This window comes from Podarcis liolepis (genome assembly GCF_965112155.1).
Source record: "Podarcis liolepis genome assembly, chromosome: 9".
Classification (NCBI taxonomy): Eukaryota; Metazoa; Chordata; class Lepidosauria; order Squamata; family Lacertidae; genus Podarcis; species Podarcis liolepis.
Genome location: NC_139564.1, coordinates 69,828,544 through 69,850,338, shown reverse-complemented (window position 1 = coordinate 69,850,338; position 21,795 = coordinate 69,828,544). Strand labels below are relative to the sequence as shown.

Genomic DNA, 21,795 nt, shown 5'->3' with positions numbered 1-21,795 from the left:
CCAGAAGTGGCTTAGTCATGCTGGCCACATGACCCGGAAGCTGTACGCCGGCTCCCTCAGCCAGTAAAGCAAGATGAGCACCGCAAGCCCAGAGTCGGCCACGACTGGACCTAATGGTCAGGGGTCCCTTTACCTTTACCTAAACCCCACCAAACAAAATATCCATTATTCCACCTCAGCATTCCAGGGCTGCAGCCTTGATTCAAACAGGGCACAATCCACTAAAAAGTCCTCCTATGCCAACCTCACCAACGTGACTGGAAGTTTAGCAGGAGCCCAACGTAATTCCTATTATTTCAGTGTCCAGTAGAACACCCCAGTAGATTGCACTTAAAGTTTGGGAAAGCCTTATGCTATTTGGAATATTTTGTTGCATTTTTTTAAAAAACAGTTGCTTGCTGTTCATTTGGCTACCCGGAGAATACAAGTCAGTCAAAGATCTTCGACAAAAATGGGCCTCTTTCTTGTAAACAGAAAATTTATGTCATGCATCAGACTGCTTTAATATGAGAAAAGCCAAGCACAGGGGCCAAGTTCAAAAGAGAACAGGCTGATTCAAATAAAGTGAAGATCTATCAATGGGCAGATTTCATTTGAAGATGAGAAATGCTTTGCTAAGGCTGGCTGTCGGCTACCACTAGTTCATTTAAAATGAAATTCTCCCAGGCAATACAGTTGCCTATTGTCTTTCCCCTCTGTTCCTTTATTCAAAGGCACTTTGTTCAGGTGGGAGTTACCATACAGGGTGTGTTTAAAATAAATGGTATCATTTAAGGGATATAGTGCTTAAATTTCAGTACCGCGTTGCTGACTATATACCACCGGCCACATTGCGTATAATGGTGAAGTAATGTGATTCCTTTGTGATCTCCTTTTCCCAATAGCTTTTGTTGCACCCATACTCTACCTTGAAAGGTTCTGTTGGAGAAAATGTATCCTGGTAATAAAATCAGGGTAGCTGAAGTGGATGTTTTCATACTGATCATTTCCTCCCCAACAGGTGATAATGAGACCAGATGTGATTTATTCCTTGGTGGCAGCTTGCAGAAGAACCTGTGAAGGAGATTTTGCATCCTCCAGTTGGTTATAGTGATCATTGGCTCCGGCGGCAGCTACAGACAGTCAGAGAGCTTTGTTGTAGTGCTCTTTTGGCAGCACTTTTTATTGCTGCTTCAGAGGGTAGAATGGAGGGAGAAAGAAGTTGTAGTGAACGACAAGTAACGGCAGCAGTTCTACTAAACAGGGCTAGAATGGAACGATGATTAGTCATTGCTCTCCCTTGCTCAAATACAGTGGTACCTCGGGTTACATATGCTTCGGGTTACAGACGCTTCAGGTTACAGACTCCGCTAACCCAGAAATAGTACCTCGGGTTAAGAACTTTGCTTCAGGATGAGTACAGAAATTGTGCAGCAGCAGCGCAGCGGCAGCAGGAGGCCCCATTAGCTAAAGCGGTGCTTCCGGTTAAGAACAGTTTCAGGTTAAGAACAGACCTCCAGAACAAATTAAGTACTTAACCCGAGGTACCACTGTATAATCTTCTTGGGTTGGTTCAGACATGATGTTCTCAGACCTCTAAAAACGTACTTTGGAGAACTGAGAATGTGATGTGCTCCAATTCCTTGCTTCCCCCATTTCAGCAAAACACAGGTTCTTTTTGTGAATATTCCAGCATGCCAGGAATGACCGCTCCCCACATCAAATGGGGGGCACCTTTTGCATGGTCGTGCGCAGCCCCCCGGATCCCAGTGCGGCTCCTGGTAGTATGGGCTGGCTTCACCCTCCCTGGGCTGGATACCTGGAGGTCTTTGCCTACCTCAGCCAATCACCCAATCCCACCTGGGGAGGCGTTGCCAGGGGATCGGCCAGGTAAGGGGAGGGACCGCCCTGCCCACACAACAGAAGGTGAATCTTACCTGCGAAGCGTCAGTTGGCTCCAGAGCTTTTCCCACCCTGCCCTCCCTCAGTTAAGTCTTCTCTTGCAGGTGAACCTCTTCTCCACAGGTACGCGGGCGCTGCTACGTCAGGGTCACTGTTGAAGGGCCAGAAGAAATTTTCCTGCATTGGCAGGTTTTGCCTTCCCCATAGCAAAACTTCAGAACTTTGGCAGTTTCAGACCTTGGGCGGAATCCTTTAGTCTATCTTCCTTAAATGGGGGGAGGGCATGAAGCAGTGACCCACGCCCCCCTTGCAGCAGTGATCTCAGGGCTCCCCGTTAAAGGGGTCTTGAGGGGAGGCATTGGCCATACGCCGAGAGGTTGTCATTGCTCTCTCCTGCGATGGCAGTGAAATGGGGGGCGGGCTCTCTGCTTGAACATATGTTCTCCAGAGCCAGCCCAATCCCCACACATTCTGGATAGCCCTGATGTCCCCCAGATCCCTGGCTGGGGACTGGGAAGGATAAACACCCAATGCCTGAGCCAAGGTCTCCCTACATCTGAAACCTAATAAAGTTGTGACTAATTTTAATCCCATAGCACATTGTCTCGAGTCGCTCGGGGGTCGTCTGGGGGTTGGAGGGACTCCGCCTGTCCACAAAAAAGCTTCAATTGCTCAGATTTCTGCGTGTGCTTCCAGACAACCTCTTTATTGAGTAGGGAGATTAGATGCTGTTGGCTATTACCTCTGGGTATAGGGCGGTATATTAATTCAATAAATAATGATAATAAATAATGACCACTCTTTCTGTTTGCAAGAAGGCTAGGTGGTTGTTACATTGTTATGTTTCCCAGTGTGTTTTGCTATCAGTGTCTTTATTCCAAAAAGTCTGATCTTTTGGGGAAGCAGATTTTTTTTTGCACAGGAGTTCCCTATCAATTTGAATTCCACACTCTGAACTTGCCAGTATGTGACTGAATCCCACTTAAAATTAGTGACTGTCTGGAAGTTCCCTGTGTTTGGCTGTTGTTTGAAATGAAAATGGAAGAAGACATGCACAAAAAAAGTTGCAGCCCTAAAAACTGTTGTAAATAACTAATATAATATGACAATCCCTCTCTTCCTGATCCTCTTTCAATCAGATTATTCTTTTACTAGGTAACAGAAAATAAAAGAGAGTCACTTCTACATGGATTAAGAGAAGATCAAATATGCAAACCTGAAAGCTTAGCTTTCTCTCCTATTTATAGGAAACTTAAAAGCAGGAGACCGTGTGTTGGCAAAATATGATGAGCAAATATTAATGTGTATCTATGTAACATTGTAGGCTGCAAATGCAAGTTTTAATACTGTTTATTAATAACAATAATAGGACGATTGCATTTTTTATATTAAGGGATGGACCAAAACACATTTAGAAAAACAACCACCACAATGAATTCTTTAGAAAATAACAAGACCCACTCTGAAGGTTCTGTGCAGGTTGATGATGCCAACACATCATGCTGTTTCATATATCTTATGCTTGCTGAGAGATGAAGTATGTGCCTTAACGAGGTGCTTACATGTGTCTCAAGACTGCAAGGATTTTGCAGGATGGATTCAAGCAAATAGTATAAAATTTAGGTTTGTGCAATTAAAGTGGATTAAAGAGCTCTGTCACCCTAGGATAATAAATCCACTTTTTTAAAAAAAGAAACATACTTTTGTGGTTAGTAAAGTGATGGGAGGGAAAGCATTGAAAAGCGTGGAATGATTAAACACCCAGAACCTTTTATTGAGGATGAAAGAGAAGAGCACAAAATATGGTCTGAAGCTGAACATCAAAAAAACGAAGATCATGGCCACTGGTCCCATCACCTCCTGGCAAATAGAAGGCGAAGAAATGGAGGCAGTGAGAGATTTTATTTTTTGGGGCTCCATGATCACTGCAGATGGTGACAGCAGCCACGAAATTAAAAGACGCCTGCTTCTTGGGAGAAAAGCAATGACAAACCTAGACAGCATCTTAAAAAGTAGAGACATCACCTTGCCAACAAAGGTCCTTATAGTAAAAGCTATGGTTTTCCCAGTAGCGATGTATGGAAGTGAGAAGAAGGCTGATCGCCGAAGAATTGATGCTTTTGAATTAAGGTGCTGGAGGAGACTCTTGAGAGTCCCATGGACTGCAAGAAGATCAAACCTATCCATTCTGAAGGAAATCAGCCCTGAGTGCTCACTGGAAGGACAGATCCTGAAGCTGAGGCTCCAATACTTTGGCCACCTCACAAGAAGAGAAGACTCCCTGGAAAAGATCCAGATGTTGGGAAAGATGGAGGGCGCAAGGAGAAGGGGACGACAGAGGACGAGATGGTTGGATGGTGTTCTCGAAGCTACCAGCATGAGTTTGACCAAACTGTGGGAGGCGGTGGAAGACAGGAGTGCCAGGAGTGCTCTGGTCCATGGGGTCAGGAAGAGTCGGACACGACTAAATGACAACGACAAGCAAGTAAGGGTGAATGCTCATTCTCCATAAAACAAGAGACTAACATTACTGTTTTGAAAATACACAGGGCTGTTACCAGTCAAATCCAACATTGCACGAACCATCTTCCACTTGCACAATGGAACTTCACCTTTGTTTCCATCCCTCTCCAGCTCCTCAAGCATTCCTGGAATCCGCTCCTCAGGGTCCCTCAACTTTCCATATTAGATCTCGAGAGTGGGAAGAGGGTTGCAAGGGGAAAGTGAAGCCCCGTCGTGCAACTGGAAGTCTGTTCTGCTGGCACACAGACAATATTGAAAACAACATTGTCCAGCCCAATGTAGCAGCCTTATCCACTCTGATTTGGGAATAGATTTACAACCTGTTCCTGTTTCAAGGAACCGTTCCTTATTTGGTAACCTTGAAATAAGGAATGGATAGGAAACCTCACTGAGAGTCCTGCCAATGAACACTTACTACTGAATTCAGATTACTTAGGGTCACAATGCATAGATACTTACCATGTGACCATTCATGTACTGATTTGGTGTTGATTTCATTTTACTTTCTCATCTTTCTATCATTTTTGCTTTCTCCATGGTTGGACGTTTAGGAGAATAAAAGTGCACTTTGATCATGGAAAGTCTGGTTTTTAAGAAAATGCCAATTTCAGCTTTCTTAATCAATGATACCTAATCAAGCTCCTTTTCTCGACAATGTTAAGGAAGTCAAACCAATTGAATTAAATGAATGTCAGGCTATTATATAAACACTCTAAAGGTGTTAAATTGAATGTGATGGTTTGTTAATGGAAACGAAGAATAACGTTCAATTTGTTCCAGTATTTCTTCTAATCTATATTATGGTAGTAAATGCCTGAAATATAAAGGCAGGAGGAAGCATTAAACAGTGCTTTCATGAAAACCAATATCATTTTAGTAAGTGTGGTGCTGTGGGTTAAACCACAGAGCCTAGGACTTGCCAATCAGAAGGTCGGCGGTTTGAATCCCCGCGACGGGGTGAGCTCCCGTTGCCCAGTCCCTGCTCCTGCCAACCTAGCAGTTCGAAAGCACGTCAAAGTGCAAGTAGATAAATAGGTACCACTCCAGCAGGAAGGTAAATGGCGTTTCCGTGCGCTGCTCTGGTTCACCAGATGCAGCTTAGTCATGCTGGCCACATGACCTGGAAGCTGTACACCGGCTCCCTCGGCCAATATAGTGAGATGAACGCCGCAACCCCAGAGTCGGTCACGACTGGACCTAATGGTCAGGGGTCCCTTTACCTTTACCTAACTGACATTGGCCAGGATCTAAAGTATCACAGATCCAGTTCCTTGCACCCAAGGAGGCTTTGAGCTTGTTAATTGACTATCACAGCTCTCTGTTGCCCCCATGCTATATGACAAACCACTTGTGCTAACAAGAGTTTCAAAAACTGTTTAGCTGGTACCTGTTGTCCAGGAACAGAAGTGAAATTCCCATTAGGCATGCCCAATTCCTTGGATATTCCCATGGAAGTTCATGGGAGCCAAGCCCACGTATCCCTCTCAATGCCCTGCAGATTTTTAATCTGCATTTTTTGCAAAGCATGAACACAAAATGGTAGACGACCACCTACACCTTGCCAAAAAGGAGGACAAATTATGGACACAGCTCTGCATAAAATGTCCATGCACTAATTTCTATGTATAGAAATACATCTAGAAACGATTGCTGTAATTTAATTTAAAAATACTGCCCATTTCGCTATAGTGGGGAACACTGTGATTGGATGACCCATGTGTGTCTGTTAATGGCCAGCTTCAAGCCTCTTATTACTGTGGTTCTATATCTTAAAATTGGACTCGGACCAGACAACCCTTCAAAGAGTTGTACAGAATGGCACTTGACCACATTACAAAACAATTTCAAAATTTCCATGGGCTACGGTTTGAAATTAGAAAGCCATAGCCCTAGAGAGCAAAAAGGTGTGTAAGGAGGGGGCAATATGTATTGAGTAGTTTTCTCATCTGTTTTGTGATAGCAGCCGTGGGGCTTTAACAAACTAACTGTGGGGCTTTCAGAAATCTAACAGGTACAGTTCTCACCAGAATGGGGAAAACTTTCATTTGCTGAATTTCTACTTAATACCCTAAACACCAGCAGTTGGGGGAAGTGGAAATGGTGGTGGTTATAGCCTCAGGGCATTCCTGATGCTAGCAAATATTCCATCAGTAGGAACATTTGAAAAACCATTGAAGCATTCTTTAGGCCTTCAGTTAGTGGCGTTGCTTATAGCATAGTGAATTACAAGTGTTTTCTGTTGTGAATGGTCACATTTAGATTATTAGTATTATTTATTAAATGCGTTAATTGCTTTATCAACCCAAAGCAACTAGCAAGCAAGCAAAAACACTACATGAAAACCAAGGGGGGTAACAAGGATTACTTGAGTAATTGATTTCTATACTTGTTGGCATCAATGGCATTGGAAAATGTAGACCTGAAGTCCAGAAAGCAAACGAAAGATGGCTAGATATGAAGCTGAAAGACTGGACGTTTTCAGTAGCTTTCTCTGAAATACCAGTAGAATGGAACCAGATTGCCATTAAAATTCAAAAGATGTCAGAGCAGCTTTGAAATTGATTGGCAGGAAAAGCTAACAAGAGCCGAGGGGCATCTAGTTTGGGGCAAATCATCTCTAAGAGATGAGCATGAAAATATTCAAGGTTGTCCAGATGGGCACAGGCTACAACTAGGTAGTGAAACTACAGTGGGACATGGTGGCGATTCCTAGTGCCATAGAGGAAAACAAACATATGTGGAGAGGCACTGTGTATAAACTTTTACTGTATATGTGAATGCTCAAAGCCTTGAAGCCAAGATGAGTGAGCTGGAAAAGAGGTAAAATTTCTCGATACACTAAAATGACTGTTTCCTAGAACTACTGGTCAAAGACTGGACATGAGGGGAAGTGAGTCTGGACGTAATCCTAAGTGTCATCTAGGATGCAAGACTTAAGTTTTCTTGAACCAGTTGGAAAGACTGTGTTGTTGGCTTCAAGATATACTTAAGTGAACAATTGCCAAGGAAGTCAAAAACAGCCACGTTTGACTTCAGAAGATGAAACTTTAAAAATGTGGGGGATTTTGCAGAAAGGAAGTTGAAAGGGAAAGTCAAGAGGTCAAATCTCTCCAGAATGCTGGAGGGTTATTCAAAACCACGGTAATAGAAGCTCAGCTCGAATGTATACTGCCGATCAGGAAAGGTTAACAAGCGGAGTCAGGGAAGCTATTAGAGGCAAAAAGGCCTCTTTTGGAAAATGAAAGTCTTGTCCAAATGAGGAGAACAAAAAGGAACACAAATTTTGGAAAAATAAAAATAAACATTGGCAAAAACAATAAGGGATGTGGAAAAAAATGAGGGGCATATCACTTTAAACATGAAGACCAACAATTGTTGTTGTTTAGTCGTTTAGTCGTGTCTGACTCTTTGTGACCCCATGGAGCAGAGCACGCCAGCCGCTTCTGTCTTCAACTGCCTCCCGCAGTTTTTTTTTGTTTTTTTTGTTTTAAATTTTTTATTGGTTTTTCACAATTTATATAAACACAAACATTACACAATACAAACATACAAACACATAAACAAACATGTATAATTTTGAATCCTTTTTTTTAAAACCTTACTTCGCCGACTTCCCCGTACCTCCCCTTTCTGCATCCCAATTCCCAAATTTGTTTCAGCAAATCCTCCCCCCTTGATTTTATCTAATTTTCCCTTGTTCTTTTCTTTTACTTAATCTTTTACAGCTGTAGTCTCCTTTTTTCTATAACCTCAACATTTTAGCACTCATTAATTTTACAGTATTTCTTAAGGTAAATTTTGAATTTCTTCCAATCTTCTTCCGCCGTCTCTTTCCCCTGGTCTCGGATTCTGCCAGTCATTTCAGCCAGTCCTATATAGTCTATCACCTTCATCTGCCATTCTTCCAGAGTGGGTAGATCCTGTGTCTTCCAATACTTTGCGATGAGAATTCTTGCTGCTGTAGTAGCATACATAAAAAAAGTCCTGTCTTTCTTTGACACCAATTGGCCGACAATGCCCAAGAGAAAGGCTTCTGGTTTCTTGGGAAAAGTACATTTAAGTACCTTTTTCATTTCATTATATATCATTTCCCAGAAAGCCTTAATCTTCGGGCACGTCCACCAAAGGTGAAAAAAAGTACCTTAGTTTCTTTACATTTCCAACACTTACTGTCAGGCAAATGGTAGATTTTTGCTAGCTTGACTGGGGTCATGTACCACCTGTAAATCATTTTCATAATATTCTCTCTTAAGGCATTACATGCCGTAAATTTTATACCGGTGGTCCACAACTGTTCCCAGTCAGCAAACATAATGTTATGACCAATGTCTTGTGCCCACTTAATCATGGCTGATTTACGGTAACTGTTTCATCTTGTGTATTCCATTTCAGCAACAAGTTGTACATTCTTGACAAATTCTTAGTATTGGGTTCTAACAGTTCTGTTTCTAGTTTTGATTTCTCCACCTGGAAGCCAATTTTCCTGTCCTGTTTATAAACCTCCATTATTTGGTAATAATGGAGCCAATCTCGTACTTTAACTTTCAATTTCTCATAACTCTGTAATTTCAGTTTATCTCCCTCTTGTTCCAAAATTTTCCAATATTTTGGCCATTTGGCCTCCATATTGAGCTTTTTCACGGCTTTTGCCTCCATTGGCGACAACCACCTTGGGGTTTTATTTTCCAACAAATCCTTGTATCTAATCCAAACGTTATATAATGCTTTCCTAACTATATGATTTTTAAAAGCTTTATGAGCTTTAACCTTGTCGTACCATATATATGCATGCCATCCAAATACATTATTAAAGCCTTCCAAATCCAAGATATCTGTATTCTCAAGAAGTAGCCAGTCTTTCATCCAGCAGAAAGCTGCTGATTCATAGTACAGTTTTAAGTCCGGCAGGGCAAATCCCCCTCTTTCCTTTGCATCAGTTAAAATTTTAAATTTTATTCTGGGTTTTTTGCCCTGCCAGACAAACTTCAATATATCTTTCTGCCACCTCTTGAAACAATCCATCTTATCCACAATTTGCAATGTTTGGAATAAAAACAACATTCTAGGCAAAACACACAGTTTGGTCAAACTCATGTTTGTAGCTTTGAGAACACTGTCCAACCATCTCGTCCTCTGTCATCCCCTTCTCCTTGTGCCTTCCATCTTTCCCAACATCAGGGTCTTTTCCAGGGAGTCTTCTCTTCTCATGAAGTGGTCAAATTATTGGAGCCTCAGCTTCACAATCTGTCCTTCCAGTGAGCACTCAGGGCTGATTTCCTTCAGAATGGATAGGTTTGATCTTCTTGCAGTCCATGGGACTCTCAAGAGTCTCCTCCAGCACCATAATTCCAAAGCATCAATTCTTCAGCGATCAGCCTTCTTTATGGTCCAGCTCTCACTTCCATACATCACTACTGGGAAAACCATAGCTTTTACTATACAGGCCTTTGTTGTCAAGGTGATGTCTCTGCTTTTTAAGACCAACAATAAGAAACTCTTTTAACTACATTTGAAGCAGGAAACCAGCTAGGGAGGGAATTGGACCTTTGGATGACAAGGAAGAAGAAGGTGTGTTAAAGGAGGAGAATGAGATTACAGATCTGATAAATTAATTATTTGCATCTGTCTTCACTGTGGAAGATGTAGGGCAGATCTCTGTGCTTGAACTTTCTCAGTAAGGGGATTTGAGGAACTGAGGCAAATAGTAGTGACGAGAGACCACGTTCTAGGCCTTATGGATAAATTAACAACAAACTAATCACCAGGTCCAGATGGCAGCCATTCAACGGTTCTTTAAAATTCTAATGTGAAATTGCTGATCTTCTAGCAAAAATATATAACTTATCCCTAAGATCAGATTCCATTCCTAAGGATTGGACAGTACCAATGTAACACCAATTTTTAAAGAGAGATCCAGGGGGATGCAAGAAATTGCAGATCAGTTTGGACAGTTAATGATTGGGAGTTGCTGTGCCATTAAACTTCAGATAACAGACTTGGACAACATCCCGGATTGGAATGGAGTCAGAGGAAGCTGCGCTGATAAAAAAGGCAGTTGGAAAAATATATACTAATAAACCTGTATTTGACGGATGAAAGTATATGATGTTTGACATAATTCAGAATCGTGGACTCAGGGACGGAGAATTATAAAGCATCAAAATTGAGATGTGGAAAATATGGAAACAACTAGGAGAGGCAGGACTGAGATGTGGAGATGTGGAGATCCAGACCGTGGGGAGATCCGAAAAATTAATAATTATAATTTGGACTATAATTTGGTCTTTTTTATTTTAGTTTTTTATTTTAATTGGAGTTTTATGATTGGATATATTAATTGGATGTTTTTTATTGGAAAATCAATAAAAATGATTTTAAAAAGAAAGAAATTACAGGGCAGTTAGCTTGATATTCTTCTTGGAAAACTTGTGGAAAACATCATTAAAAATCAATTCTCCAAGTATATAGAAGACTAAGTCTTGCTGAAGAAGAATCAGTAAGGCTTCGGCAATGGGTAGCCCCTGCCTGCCATAACTGGGTGGATAGGTATTTAAATGGCAGTGCTAGCAAGTGCAAAGTGGTGCAGTCTGGGGCAAAAAGCCTTACCTTCAAATGCCTGCAAACAGGCTCTGAACCATTGGTGACTGGTCATCAAAGAGATCTTGGAGTCGTGCAGAATAGCTTGATGAAAATGTCAACCCCGTGTGTGGTAGTTATGAAAGGGTGAATTCTGCAAATATCATGATGCTCATATACAAATCTATGGTGTTGTTAAGTTGTGGGTGAACATATCAGATGACACAGTGATTCTTCAAACAGCTCTTGTTTATTCACGGGCCAGAACAGAACTGAACTGAAAGGTTCTGCCAGCCTGCTTATATAGAGCTCCAGTACAATGCAACTGTAACAACTTTCTGTAACTATCCAATCACTGAACGTCACTTTCAATCCCTTATTTGCATATGTGGACCTGAGTGAAGACTATCTACAGTATCCCCCTGCTGGCCCAGGGTGAGAACTTCAGTACATAGCAGGTGTAGCCAGAATACTGCGTACGGTTCTGACTGCCTTACCACAGAAAGGATATGAGTCGCATCTGTAGTCTGCTACTCAAACTGCTTGGTTTATGTTCCAGCTTGAGATACTGGTGTAGGGAGGAGAAAATATTGCATGTGGCAGCCAGCAGCGTTTTGCTTCTCCAAAGCTGACAAACTGTGGAGGCAGCTTTATGCATCTCAGCCCACATGCCTGGCCAGCACTGCAAAGCACAGGCTCATGTTTTGCGTGAGTGTGAGGGAGTGCAAAGATAGTGGTTTGGCCAGAGGAGGTATAGTGACTGGTTGTGCCTGACTGGGATGTGGGGTGCAGGGGGAAGAGCTCAGGGACAGGGGTAGTAATGCGTCACAACAGAAGGTCTGAGCAGAAAACTGAGACATGAAAAAGACAAGAGAGGAGCATTGCATTTTCTAATAAAAAATTAATACGGTAAATAGACTGCATATAGGGCATCCATTTGTGCTAACCCAGCTTTTCAGTAAAGTTCTGCTGCCCTTTACTCGTCAGAGCAGAGCCTTATCTCTTGGCTCTAAGTGATGTCAGTAATTACTGTCCCCAAATTTTCAAACTTTCTTCAAACTTTTTTCAATGAGGATGGGAAACTTGCTTTTATCTATCATCTATCTATCTATCATCTATCTATCTATCTATCATCTATCATCTATCTATCATCTATCTATCTATCATCTATCATCTATCATCTATCATCTATCATCTATCATCTATCATCTATCTATCATCTATCATCTATCATCTATCATCTATCATCTATCATCTATCATCTATCTATCTATCTATCTATCTATCTATCTATCATCTATCTATCTATCTATCAATCATCTATCTATCTATCATCTATCATCTATCATCTATCTATCTATCTATCTATCTATCTATCTATCTATCTATCTATCTATCATCTATCTATCTATCTATCATCTATCTATCTATCTATCTATCTATCTATCATCTATCATCTATCTATCTATCTATCTATCTATCTATCTATCTATCTATCATCTATCTATCTATCTATCAATCATCTATCTATCTATCTATCTATCATCTATCATCTATCATCTATCATCTATCATCTATCATCTATCATCTATCATCTATCATCTATCATCTATCATCTATCTATCTATCTATCATCTATCTATCATCTATCTATCTATCTATCTATCTATCTATCTATCTATCTATCTCTATTCATTTTTTAAAAAACGGAAGCTGGAATTCTTTACCACTGCAAATGCATTCAGGGTGATGAAAAATATCAAAGGAATGGGGGAAATTTATGTTATAATATAGAGAAGACGATGTGAAGTAGGGAACCCAGAAGAATTAAAATAAACCTCATAACGGGAAACACAAGAAATGTATTGGATAATAATATCAAAATGAATTGAAAATGTATCTTAGGACTATGGTTGAACAATATTTGTAAATGAATATAGACAGACAACAAGAATTGTATATATGGAAAGATTCATTTGTTTACAGACATTTTATGGAAAAAAATTGAAGAAGAACAATTATATATAAAATGGACAGAGACAATGCGAAAAGTTAAAGACGACATAAAAAAGCCGGAAGGAGGAAGGAGGGAAGTCAGCTCGGAAGAGCAAGAACAAATGTGAAACATAATGTACGTGTATGTATAGTGGCGCTGTGGGTTAAACCACAGAGCCTAGGGCTTGCTGATCAGAAGGTCGGCGGTTTGAATCCCCACGACGGGGTGAGCTCCCACTGCTCGGTCCCTGCTCCTGCCAACCTAGCAGTTTTACAGCGGTGTAAAACTGTCACCAGCTTGATTCAGCTTCCCAGACAAACACACACAGCACCGGTTTGTCTATTTACAGCTCTTTATTCCGACAGAAAGCCCATCAAAGTGCAAGTAGATAAATAGGTACTGCTCCAGTGGGAAGGTAAACGGTGTTTCCGTGTGCTGCTCTGGTTTCACCAGAAGCGGCTTAGTCATGCTGGCCACATGACCTGGAAGCTGTACGCCACCTCCCTCGGCCAATAAAGCGAGATGAGTGCCGCAACCCCAGAGTCGCCCGCGACTGGACCTAATGGTCAGGGGTCCCTTTACCTTTATGTATAGTATGTAATTAGAAATTCAATAAAGATCATCGGGGGGTGGGGGGAGCAAATGCATTCTTTACTCTGTACTGTGTTGCAGTGTGTACTCGACATGAAACTCAAAAATCATTGCCGCCGTAATGCAATCACCAGTTTTGTAACTATAGTGATTTTTAAGGTCCCTGCATGTGGGAGATATGCTGGCATTGGCTGGAGAAACAGGAACTAGAGAGAAATTGACCTCAGCTGGATGGAAAAGACAGCAGTGGATATTTCCACACTAGCCTGTGAGTCATGTGAGCATGGCAAGATCCCTTCCCTGTCAAATAAAGCATGGGAATGAGTAAGCTGCAGTGATTTAATCAGGAATCTGCTTAATAAATGGGATAAAAATGGTTCTTCTCCCATTATTTGCTAAGTTCCTATAGTAGCTAGGCACTGCACAAAGTTGTTTTTAAAATCCATGCCCCCACCTGAAAACTTACTGTCTAGCAGGGAAAGGAAAGACAGAGGTAAATTAAAAGAGCAACTGTCCCGTTAGTTGGATCTTTTACAAGTATGGAAATTCCTTTTGCTGTTCTTTTAATCGGATCGCCTATCATATTGCAGAGTTCCATAAAAGCAACAGTGCCACCTCATGGACAGTTGAAGAACAAGTACATAATGTACTGCAGTGTAGTTAAATGATGCTCAGTTAATTTTCATAGTCTTTTACATTAGTGGTGAAGAAGCTGCTATCTGAAAGGAAGTAGTGCCTAATGGTTTCTTCAAGGGCACTGCAATGTGGAGTGGAAAAGCAGAGGTGCACAATAAGCCTTCTTTTCCTGACACATAAATTACTCTATATACTTGTTCCTCACTGGTATCACAAGTGTTTGGACACTTCCAAAAACGTTTAGCTATCCCTGTATAAATGCTGTTCAGATTATTGACAGGATATTTTTATTTGTTGAGAAACCTAGTGGGGAAAAAGAGCCCAACTGCAGAGGCTGGGAAGTGGGGACAGAGAGGCGAGGCTGCAGAAATTTGCCTTGGAACTGGAAATAATTCAGCATTACAAACAACTTCCCTTTTGAAAGTTACTCTTGAAGTAAGCAGCAGAGGAGCATCGTGTTATAAGAAGTTATATGCTGCCTGCATTTAACTTTATATTTAATTTGCAGCAATGTTTTAATACCACCCACCTAAAAGTGAAGACTCCTAATCTCTAGGTAGATCTCCCCTGGGCAACCATTCTGCTACTTCCATAAATTGACATTCTTACTCCTTTTTAGGGGGAGCCTGTATCTATTCTTGTTTGTACAGTGGTACCTCTGGTTGAGAACTTAATTCATTTTGGAGGTCCGTTCTTAACCTGAATCTGTTCTTAACCTGAGGTACCACTTTAGATAATGGGGCCTCCCACTGCCGCCGCCGCACGATTTCTGTTCTCATCCTGAAGTAAAGTTCTTAACCCGAGGTACTACTTCCGGGTTAGCAGAGTCTGTAACCTGAAGCGTTTGTAACCTGAAGCGTTTGTAACCTGAGGTACCACTGTACGTCAGGTTTTCCTCCCATGCATTTTCATCACTCTGTGAGTCAAGATCAAATAATGGTTTGTATGTGTGAATAGGCCATCACCAATATAATATAAACCACATAAGTACTGAACTTTCATATCAAAATGTAATGTTTTTCATGTGATTATATCTGCCCCCAATCGTTTTGTTCGCTGCTGCTGTGTTGATGTTTTATCGTTTTGCTGTTTTTAATAAGTTGTAAACTGATTGTTTTATCGACTAATTGCAAACTGCCTGGGGGGCAGGGGCGGTAACTAATCCCGAAAGGCAGCTTAAAAACACATAAATGAGATTCACCCCAGAGAAGAGCTACAGCACTGTAGTGGTTAGAACAGGGTGTGTGAGAGAGACTAACCTTTTGGGGGAATAAGCACATTTTCTAACTGGAGAAACTGTTGATCATAGAATTGCAGAGTTGCAGGGGACCCTGCAGATCATCTAATCCAACCCCTTGAAAAGCAAGAATATGCAGCTGTCCCATACAGGAATCGAACCTGTTACCTTGGCGTTATCAGCCCCATGCTCTAACCAACTGAGCGATGTGAGCTGTTGTGGGCTGTGCACCACTGGCACCACTTTTTTTCTCTCATTTCCTCCATTCCTTCCTGCTTTTTATTATTAGATCTACGAGTGTTGCAAACTACGTTTAGGAAGTGTGATAGAAACTCCCTAATGAAGCTATTTATAGTAATCACTTCTGAGCCAGGCAGTTGTTAAAAACCGGGGGAGGAAGGGGCAGCCTTGCTATTGGAAACCCTTGCTGGAGTGAGTCCGCCGATATTTCTAGAGGTATAAGGTACTGTTTGATGTCAGTTCTGTTGTAAATGCAGTTCTGTAGGCCTGTCTCAGTAGAAAAATTCCCTAATACTTTCAACCATTGTTCCACGCAGGAAGACTTCGAAATGCATGCGCCAGGAAAGTCGTCGTCCCCCCCCCCCATCGTTTCTGAACCGCTGCTTAAGTTTGTAGTTATCTATTTGTCAGTTAACTTGCTAATTTGACAGAAAAGCAGTGAAATGGAATTGTAGAAAATACAAACAACGCGGGCAGGTTGAAATATGCTTCTCCTTCTCTCTGCAGTCTAAGATGTTGCAGTATAAATATGATTCTATAAAAGGTGTGAATGGAACATAAACATAAAAGTGATGGATTTGGTACAGTCAGTGAACGCAATTATAAGTAGGTATGGCAGAAGACTATTTCATCAAGACTGGATCCACTGATTAATACAAATCTACTCCATTTCTGCCAGTCAGCCGTCGTACTTCACAGATGAGTTTTCTAAGGGCAGAGGTAAATAACCTTTGCCCCTAGTCCCAATAATTTGCTGTCATTTTTCTCCATTAAATTAGCATATAATTTGGAAGAAATTCACTCTGTTGTTTTCTCTCTCTTCATGAGAAGAGCAAAATCTTACCATCCAATCTTTTATGAATGGCTTCTTTGAATTCGTGGTGCATTTTGCTTTAAAGAAATGAGTAAAATGCAATCTGTGGGTGATACGCAACTTAGTTTTATTCAGAGAAGACTCATTGAAAATAGTGGACATGAGTTACTACTGAAGTCCATAGACTTCATTGGGTCTGTACCCTTTTTAACATTTAGGGGGTTGGGGGAGTGGGAGTTTGCTATGTGAAACAAAAGCAATAGGTTTTTTACATTGCCTAACTTCCTTTCTACATTTGCCAGCAAAGTAGCCTTAACGGGTGAGAAAGGCAAGAAATAGTTAAACATTTACTTGCAGCTTGATTCATATTTTGAATGGACGTAGAATCTGGGAGAAAATGACTGTTTCAAGAATCGCCGCTTCCTGTCTGTCAATTCAATTCTGTCTCTGGATAATAATTGTATTCATTTAGCATTTAGAATACTCAAATTTGCAAATGACAACCCAAATGAATATTTCATAACAAAGAGGCATGATCCATTATGGTAGTGTGACTCTAACTAGTAGCGCAGCATGACTGATCTCGCATTTAGAATTTGTGTGAGAGACTTTGGCACACGGCTAATTAAAAGTACAGCTTTTAATCTTAAAAAAAAACCAGAAAGAAAAGAAAAGAAATTTAAGACTCAGGTGGAGGGGGCAGTCCTGTTTTTCCTGTTGTGGGAGAGGTGTGCTGGGTTTGTTGTGAGTTCGTTCCGTTGTGTTGTCATAAAACAGATGCACCTGTAAAAGTCTGGAAAGGGAAAACAGTCTTTGGAGTTGCCATCTGGGAGTATGTTCTGTGCCCTCCCAAGAAAACACATAGCCTAGGCTAGCAACAGGGTTAATGTGCAATTTGGTTTATACAAAAATATGCCCCAAGGCAACACTGGAGAACCTCTCCCGATCATGGAAATGTGGAAACAGGAATTTGAGTTGTTTGGGTTAAAAACCACAACAGCAACCCAGTATGGTAGTTGTGTATCACAACATTGCTTTTGAGGAGTATAAAACAGACACGCAACGGTTCCGGGGCTGCTTTTTTCCTTTCAGCTAATTCAGCCTGTGCAATTTAACATAGCACAAATGTTGAAAACGTTGTTTTATAAATATTGATATAGCAATGGGGTTTTTTCTTTCTTTAAATCGTGCTTAGGAGGTTCAGAGCGACTGAGTGAGTCATAGAGGATATATGGCTATCAGTAGCTGTTAGCTGTGATGGTTAAATGGAGTTTCCATGTATGATTGCAGTTTATCTGACCAATGGGACAAACAGTCAAGGAAGGCAGCAGCCTTCATGTCCTATTACTGCGTTTCCAGAGTAAGCTACTTGAGAGTAAGCTTTTGTGGGAGTTGGGTTTCCCTAAACATGCTCAAAACTAGAGCTTTCTGCTTGAGGTATCCGGTTGGAAAGAGAATACTCCCGACGCAGTTGCTGCTACAGTTTCTTCTTTCCTTTCCCTGCACAAAACCAAAGCCCAACCTTCATCTCTTTAAAAGTTTAGTCTTTTAAGAGGCAAGCGGCCTCCAAATCAAGGCTCCTCTTTCTGCCTCCTTCCAAACTTCGAAAACCAACAGCCTTTTGCTCCGTTTGCCTTGGTTTGGAAACGAAAAAAAGATGGGTGGACGCAAGAAGAGAAAGGATTTTAATTTTAATTTTTTTTTTAAGCCCCTTGCAAATGGATTGAGTTTATTGGATCTGGGCACGGCAGAGTTCTGGAAGTGTGGCGCGGGAGGGAACCTGCTTTTAAAAAAATAAATCGATCCCCATGTTTTCGCCTGGGAAAGATGCGCGCGTGTGTGTGTGCGCGCCCGCGCGCGTGGACCGGGCTTGACTCGGCTCCAGCCTGGGTCTGCCTCTGAGCGTGACGTCACTTGGCTTTAGCACACAGCGGCACAAGAGCAGGCGGCTGGGTGAGTGACAGGCCAGCCTACTTTTTAATAGCTTTGTCATGTGACTGGAACAGTAGTAAGACAGGTGCCTTCGGTTCACTCTCAGTAAGGGGCTGCTTGGCTGCGCGCGAGTATATTTGCTCTCTCTCCCTCTCTTTCTCTCTCTCTCTCGCCCTGGCTGTGGATTGTAGTTTCAAAGCTTTGCTGCCGTCATTCAGGAGCTGGATGGCGTGGGACATGTGTAATCAGGACTCTGTTTGGAGTGACATCGAGGTGAGCTTTTTGGGGGACGGTCTCTCTCTCTCTCCTTTTTTTTTGCGTGCAAATTCACCCAGCTGGAGGGCTTGTTTCCTTGTATGCTGTTCTTCCTTTCGCCTTCCCCCCCTCCTCCCTTTTTTATTTTTCGCTTGTGTTGCTTTGAATCTTGCCCACCCCTCCCTTACCGGAAAGTAGCTAGAAGAAAGAACCCTTTTGGAATGGAAGCGAGGCTTCATCTTATCTTTAATCCTGTAAGTTTTTCTTTTCTCTCCACCTTCCCACCCCCCACCCCACCCCGCCGGCTTTCTATTTTAAGATTACGCTCCGGTTCCTTGAGCAAATTAAAAAAAAAGAAAAGAAAGGCAACTGGCTCCTGTCATCGGGATCTCCTGCAGTTGGAAACTATTTTTATGTGCCTTTGGCTCCCTTTCCAGTCATATGCAATATTTATGCACAGAGATATTGATATGAATCGATGTCTGAAGTCTTTCCATTGGCATTTAGTGGCATCTGGCTTGGGGGAAAAACTGCCTCTTTTTCTGTGTGCGTGAGGCAGATGAAATGCTGTCGTTCGCCTTTTAAAACTTGCAAAAAGAAAAAAAGTAGTTTTATTTTAGATGGGGTTATGGGCTGCAGAGCAGAGATGCTTGTGCGTGGAGCGAGACGGGCTGCGTATCGGTTGCTGTGTTGTGGGAATGTGGCTTCTGTACTGTGATTTTTGGGAAGAGATGCCCTGTCGCTTCTGCTGGAATGCATGGGCTAAGGAGTCCTCTTCCTTCGGTTCTGTGCCGCTGAGACAACAGGATGGAGCGTGAGAATAGAGTTTATGCAGGATCTCGTGGTGCTGCTGCTGCTGCTGCCTCCGCTGCTTGAGTAAAAATAGATGGCAATACATCAAACCTGCAGCTTCTGCTGGCTACAATTCATAAAGGGGAGGGGGGAACGGAGGCAGGGGTGGGGAAGAAAATAAGCAGCCCATTGGGAGTCTCTGGAGTATAGGAACAGAGGCTTGAGGGTATCTAAATGCTTGCAATCAGAAAACCAAACCAAAATAAATATCCGAGTTCGAAATGGTGTAGTGTCTGAAAGTTCCTGCAACTTAGGGAAAACTTTCCCCCTCCCTGGTTATCCCAAAACAGAAGCCTCAAATGATAGCTACTTTTACAGGCCGTTCCTTATGCATCTCCATTCAGTCTTTTAATGGGGATTACTTTTAACTAAGTGTGCACAGGATTCCAGCCTTAAATGCTTCCTTTGGCAGGAGAGAAAGCTACTGGTGATTCCCTTCTCCGCAACCCCCTTCCTTTTTAAAAAATCCCTGAAGATGTTGTTTTAGTGCATGGGCACATATTATTGGGTACAATCCTTTAATGCTTTCTACATATACGTATTCCGGGCAGGAAGCAAATATAATAGCATATCCCCATTATTATTGTTAATTATCATCATCAAAAATCATGTTTAAAATATTTGCATCTGCCGACTTCTGTTTGCATATCGTAATTTTTCATCTCTTGTTTTGACTCAGTAAAGTGGAAGAGATATGGATAATTCATATGTCCTGTAGCTATTATGAGTCAAAGTGGTAAGCGAGTGACTTGCTGGCTCCAGAAGTCCTGATTTGTTTCTGAGCAGCTGGGAGCATCCAGTGGATTAGAATCGTAGATTGCCGTCTTGGTTTTTGTTGCACGGGTCTCGGCTGCCGTGGCTTCGTTTTTTCCATCATGCATTATTCCTAACGCTGCTAGGAGCTTATTTGAGGAACCAATGTCTGTGGAAATGGTGATGATCTATTTTAATCACCAGGGTTCCTGCAGGAATTTCAGGCTGGTAACAAGAAAATATAATTCATGCCAATGAGCCGTTTATTTGCTTTTGGGTTTGGGTTCTTCTTGTTGTTGTTTTTACTTGTTTAGAGGAAGGGATCTGTGTCAGTTGTATCACAGATAAGGTGGCTTCTTAGTTCCATCTTTCAAAGTGGCATGAGCTTTGACCCTGTGTGCAGACAGTTTGGTTACTGGCTATAAGCTGTTCCTGCTCCTCTGGGGAATCGCCTTTCCTCTTAAAATACGACCAGCATCAAGGACGATAGGCAGCTCTCTCCCCCCTTTTTTTGAGGCCCTCCAAATTCACTTCTGATATAAAATACTTGAGATCCCCTTGTTCATAACAAGGAGATTCCCTGCTCCTTCATAAAGGCCTGTACATCACAGTAACTGATCAGCGTCCCACAGCGTTTCTCTGTTTAATGAAGGTAATGTACGACGAGGCTGCAAAGATTGATAAAGAGGATACACATGGTGTTATGTTTGCTTTAAGCATATTGTCCGTGTTTGGGATCATCTCTCTCTCTCTCTCGCCTCCCTCTCCCTCCCTCGACTCTCTTTAACAACCTTGTTAAATACAGATTATTGTTTTCACTAATGCAATTTAAATGGCATACATCCAGCCCTCCCCCCACCCCCCGCACACACTGGCCATCATTTAGTTTTAAAAATTACCTTCGAAAAGCACACGAGCCTCCAAAAAGGTTAACGGAGAATGATGCTTAATTATGATGATTCATTATCATTGATGCAGTTAAGCTAATTTATTGTTTGCTCTTTAACTAAGCATTTGGAGGGTTGGGTGAGAATGATCTGGGGGCAAAAGAAAGGCACAATAATTAGCCTTTGTGTTTAGTGACTGCTTTATCCTCTTAAAGCTTATTACAGAACTAAGGGTATAGTTGTGTAATAACTGCCATAAGCTGTTGGCTGTGTTTTTAAAAAAAGGGGGGGGGGGGTTGGAGAGACATTGCTTGCAAGGTGCACCTGTTAGAGATGTATAGACAAACGCCAGATATCTGCGACGAGGACAGTCAGATGAGGACAGTTACAGGACTCGGAGTGTTAAACCTGGCATCATTCAAAGGCCAAATATAAATTAATAACAGGAACACTTGCTACTAATGCCTCTCAGATTAGAAGTGTGGTTCCATATCCAGAAGCATTGATTTTATTATCAGGTCAACATTGGCAAGAGTCAGCGTGCTTCACTTCAGATATTCCATTTGTTTTTAAAAAGTGACACTCCAGTCATTAGAGAGAAATGAAAACTGCGAAGAGAAGA

At 41.8% G+C, this 21,795-nt stretch overlaps 1 protein-coding gene across 10 annotated transcripts in view; it reads left to right on the top strand.

Moving 5' to 3' along the window:
• Positions 1-21,795, top strand: part of PPARGC1A (PPARG coactivator 1 alpha) — a 651,951-nt gene that overhangs the window by 513,156 nt on the left and 117,000 nt on the right. For 2 of the 10 annotated variants that reach the window (XR_014516002.1, XM_083460449.1), the window contains exon 1: positions 18,470-18,699. The exons of 4 other annotated variants lie outside the window; for them this stretch is intronic. Coding sequence is in view for 2 of the 6 variants with exons in the window: in XM_083460449.1 (XP_083316575.1) it covers positions 18,652-18,699 (48 nt within the window). In the remaining 4 variants the exon portion in view is untranslated. Of the gene's footprint in view, positions 1-18,427; positions 18,448-18,469; positions 18,936-21,795 lie in introns of those variants that run through there. 4 more of the 10 variants (XM_083460445.1, XR_014516003.1, XM_083460448.1 and 1 more) reach the window with 4 other exon arrangements.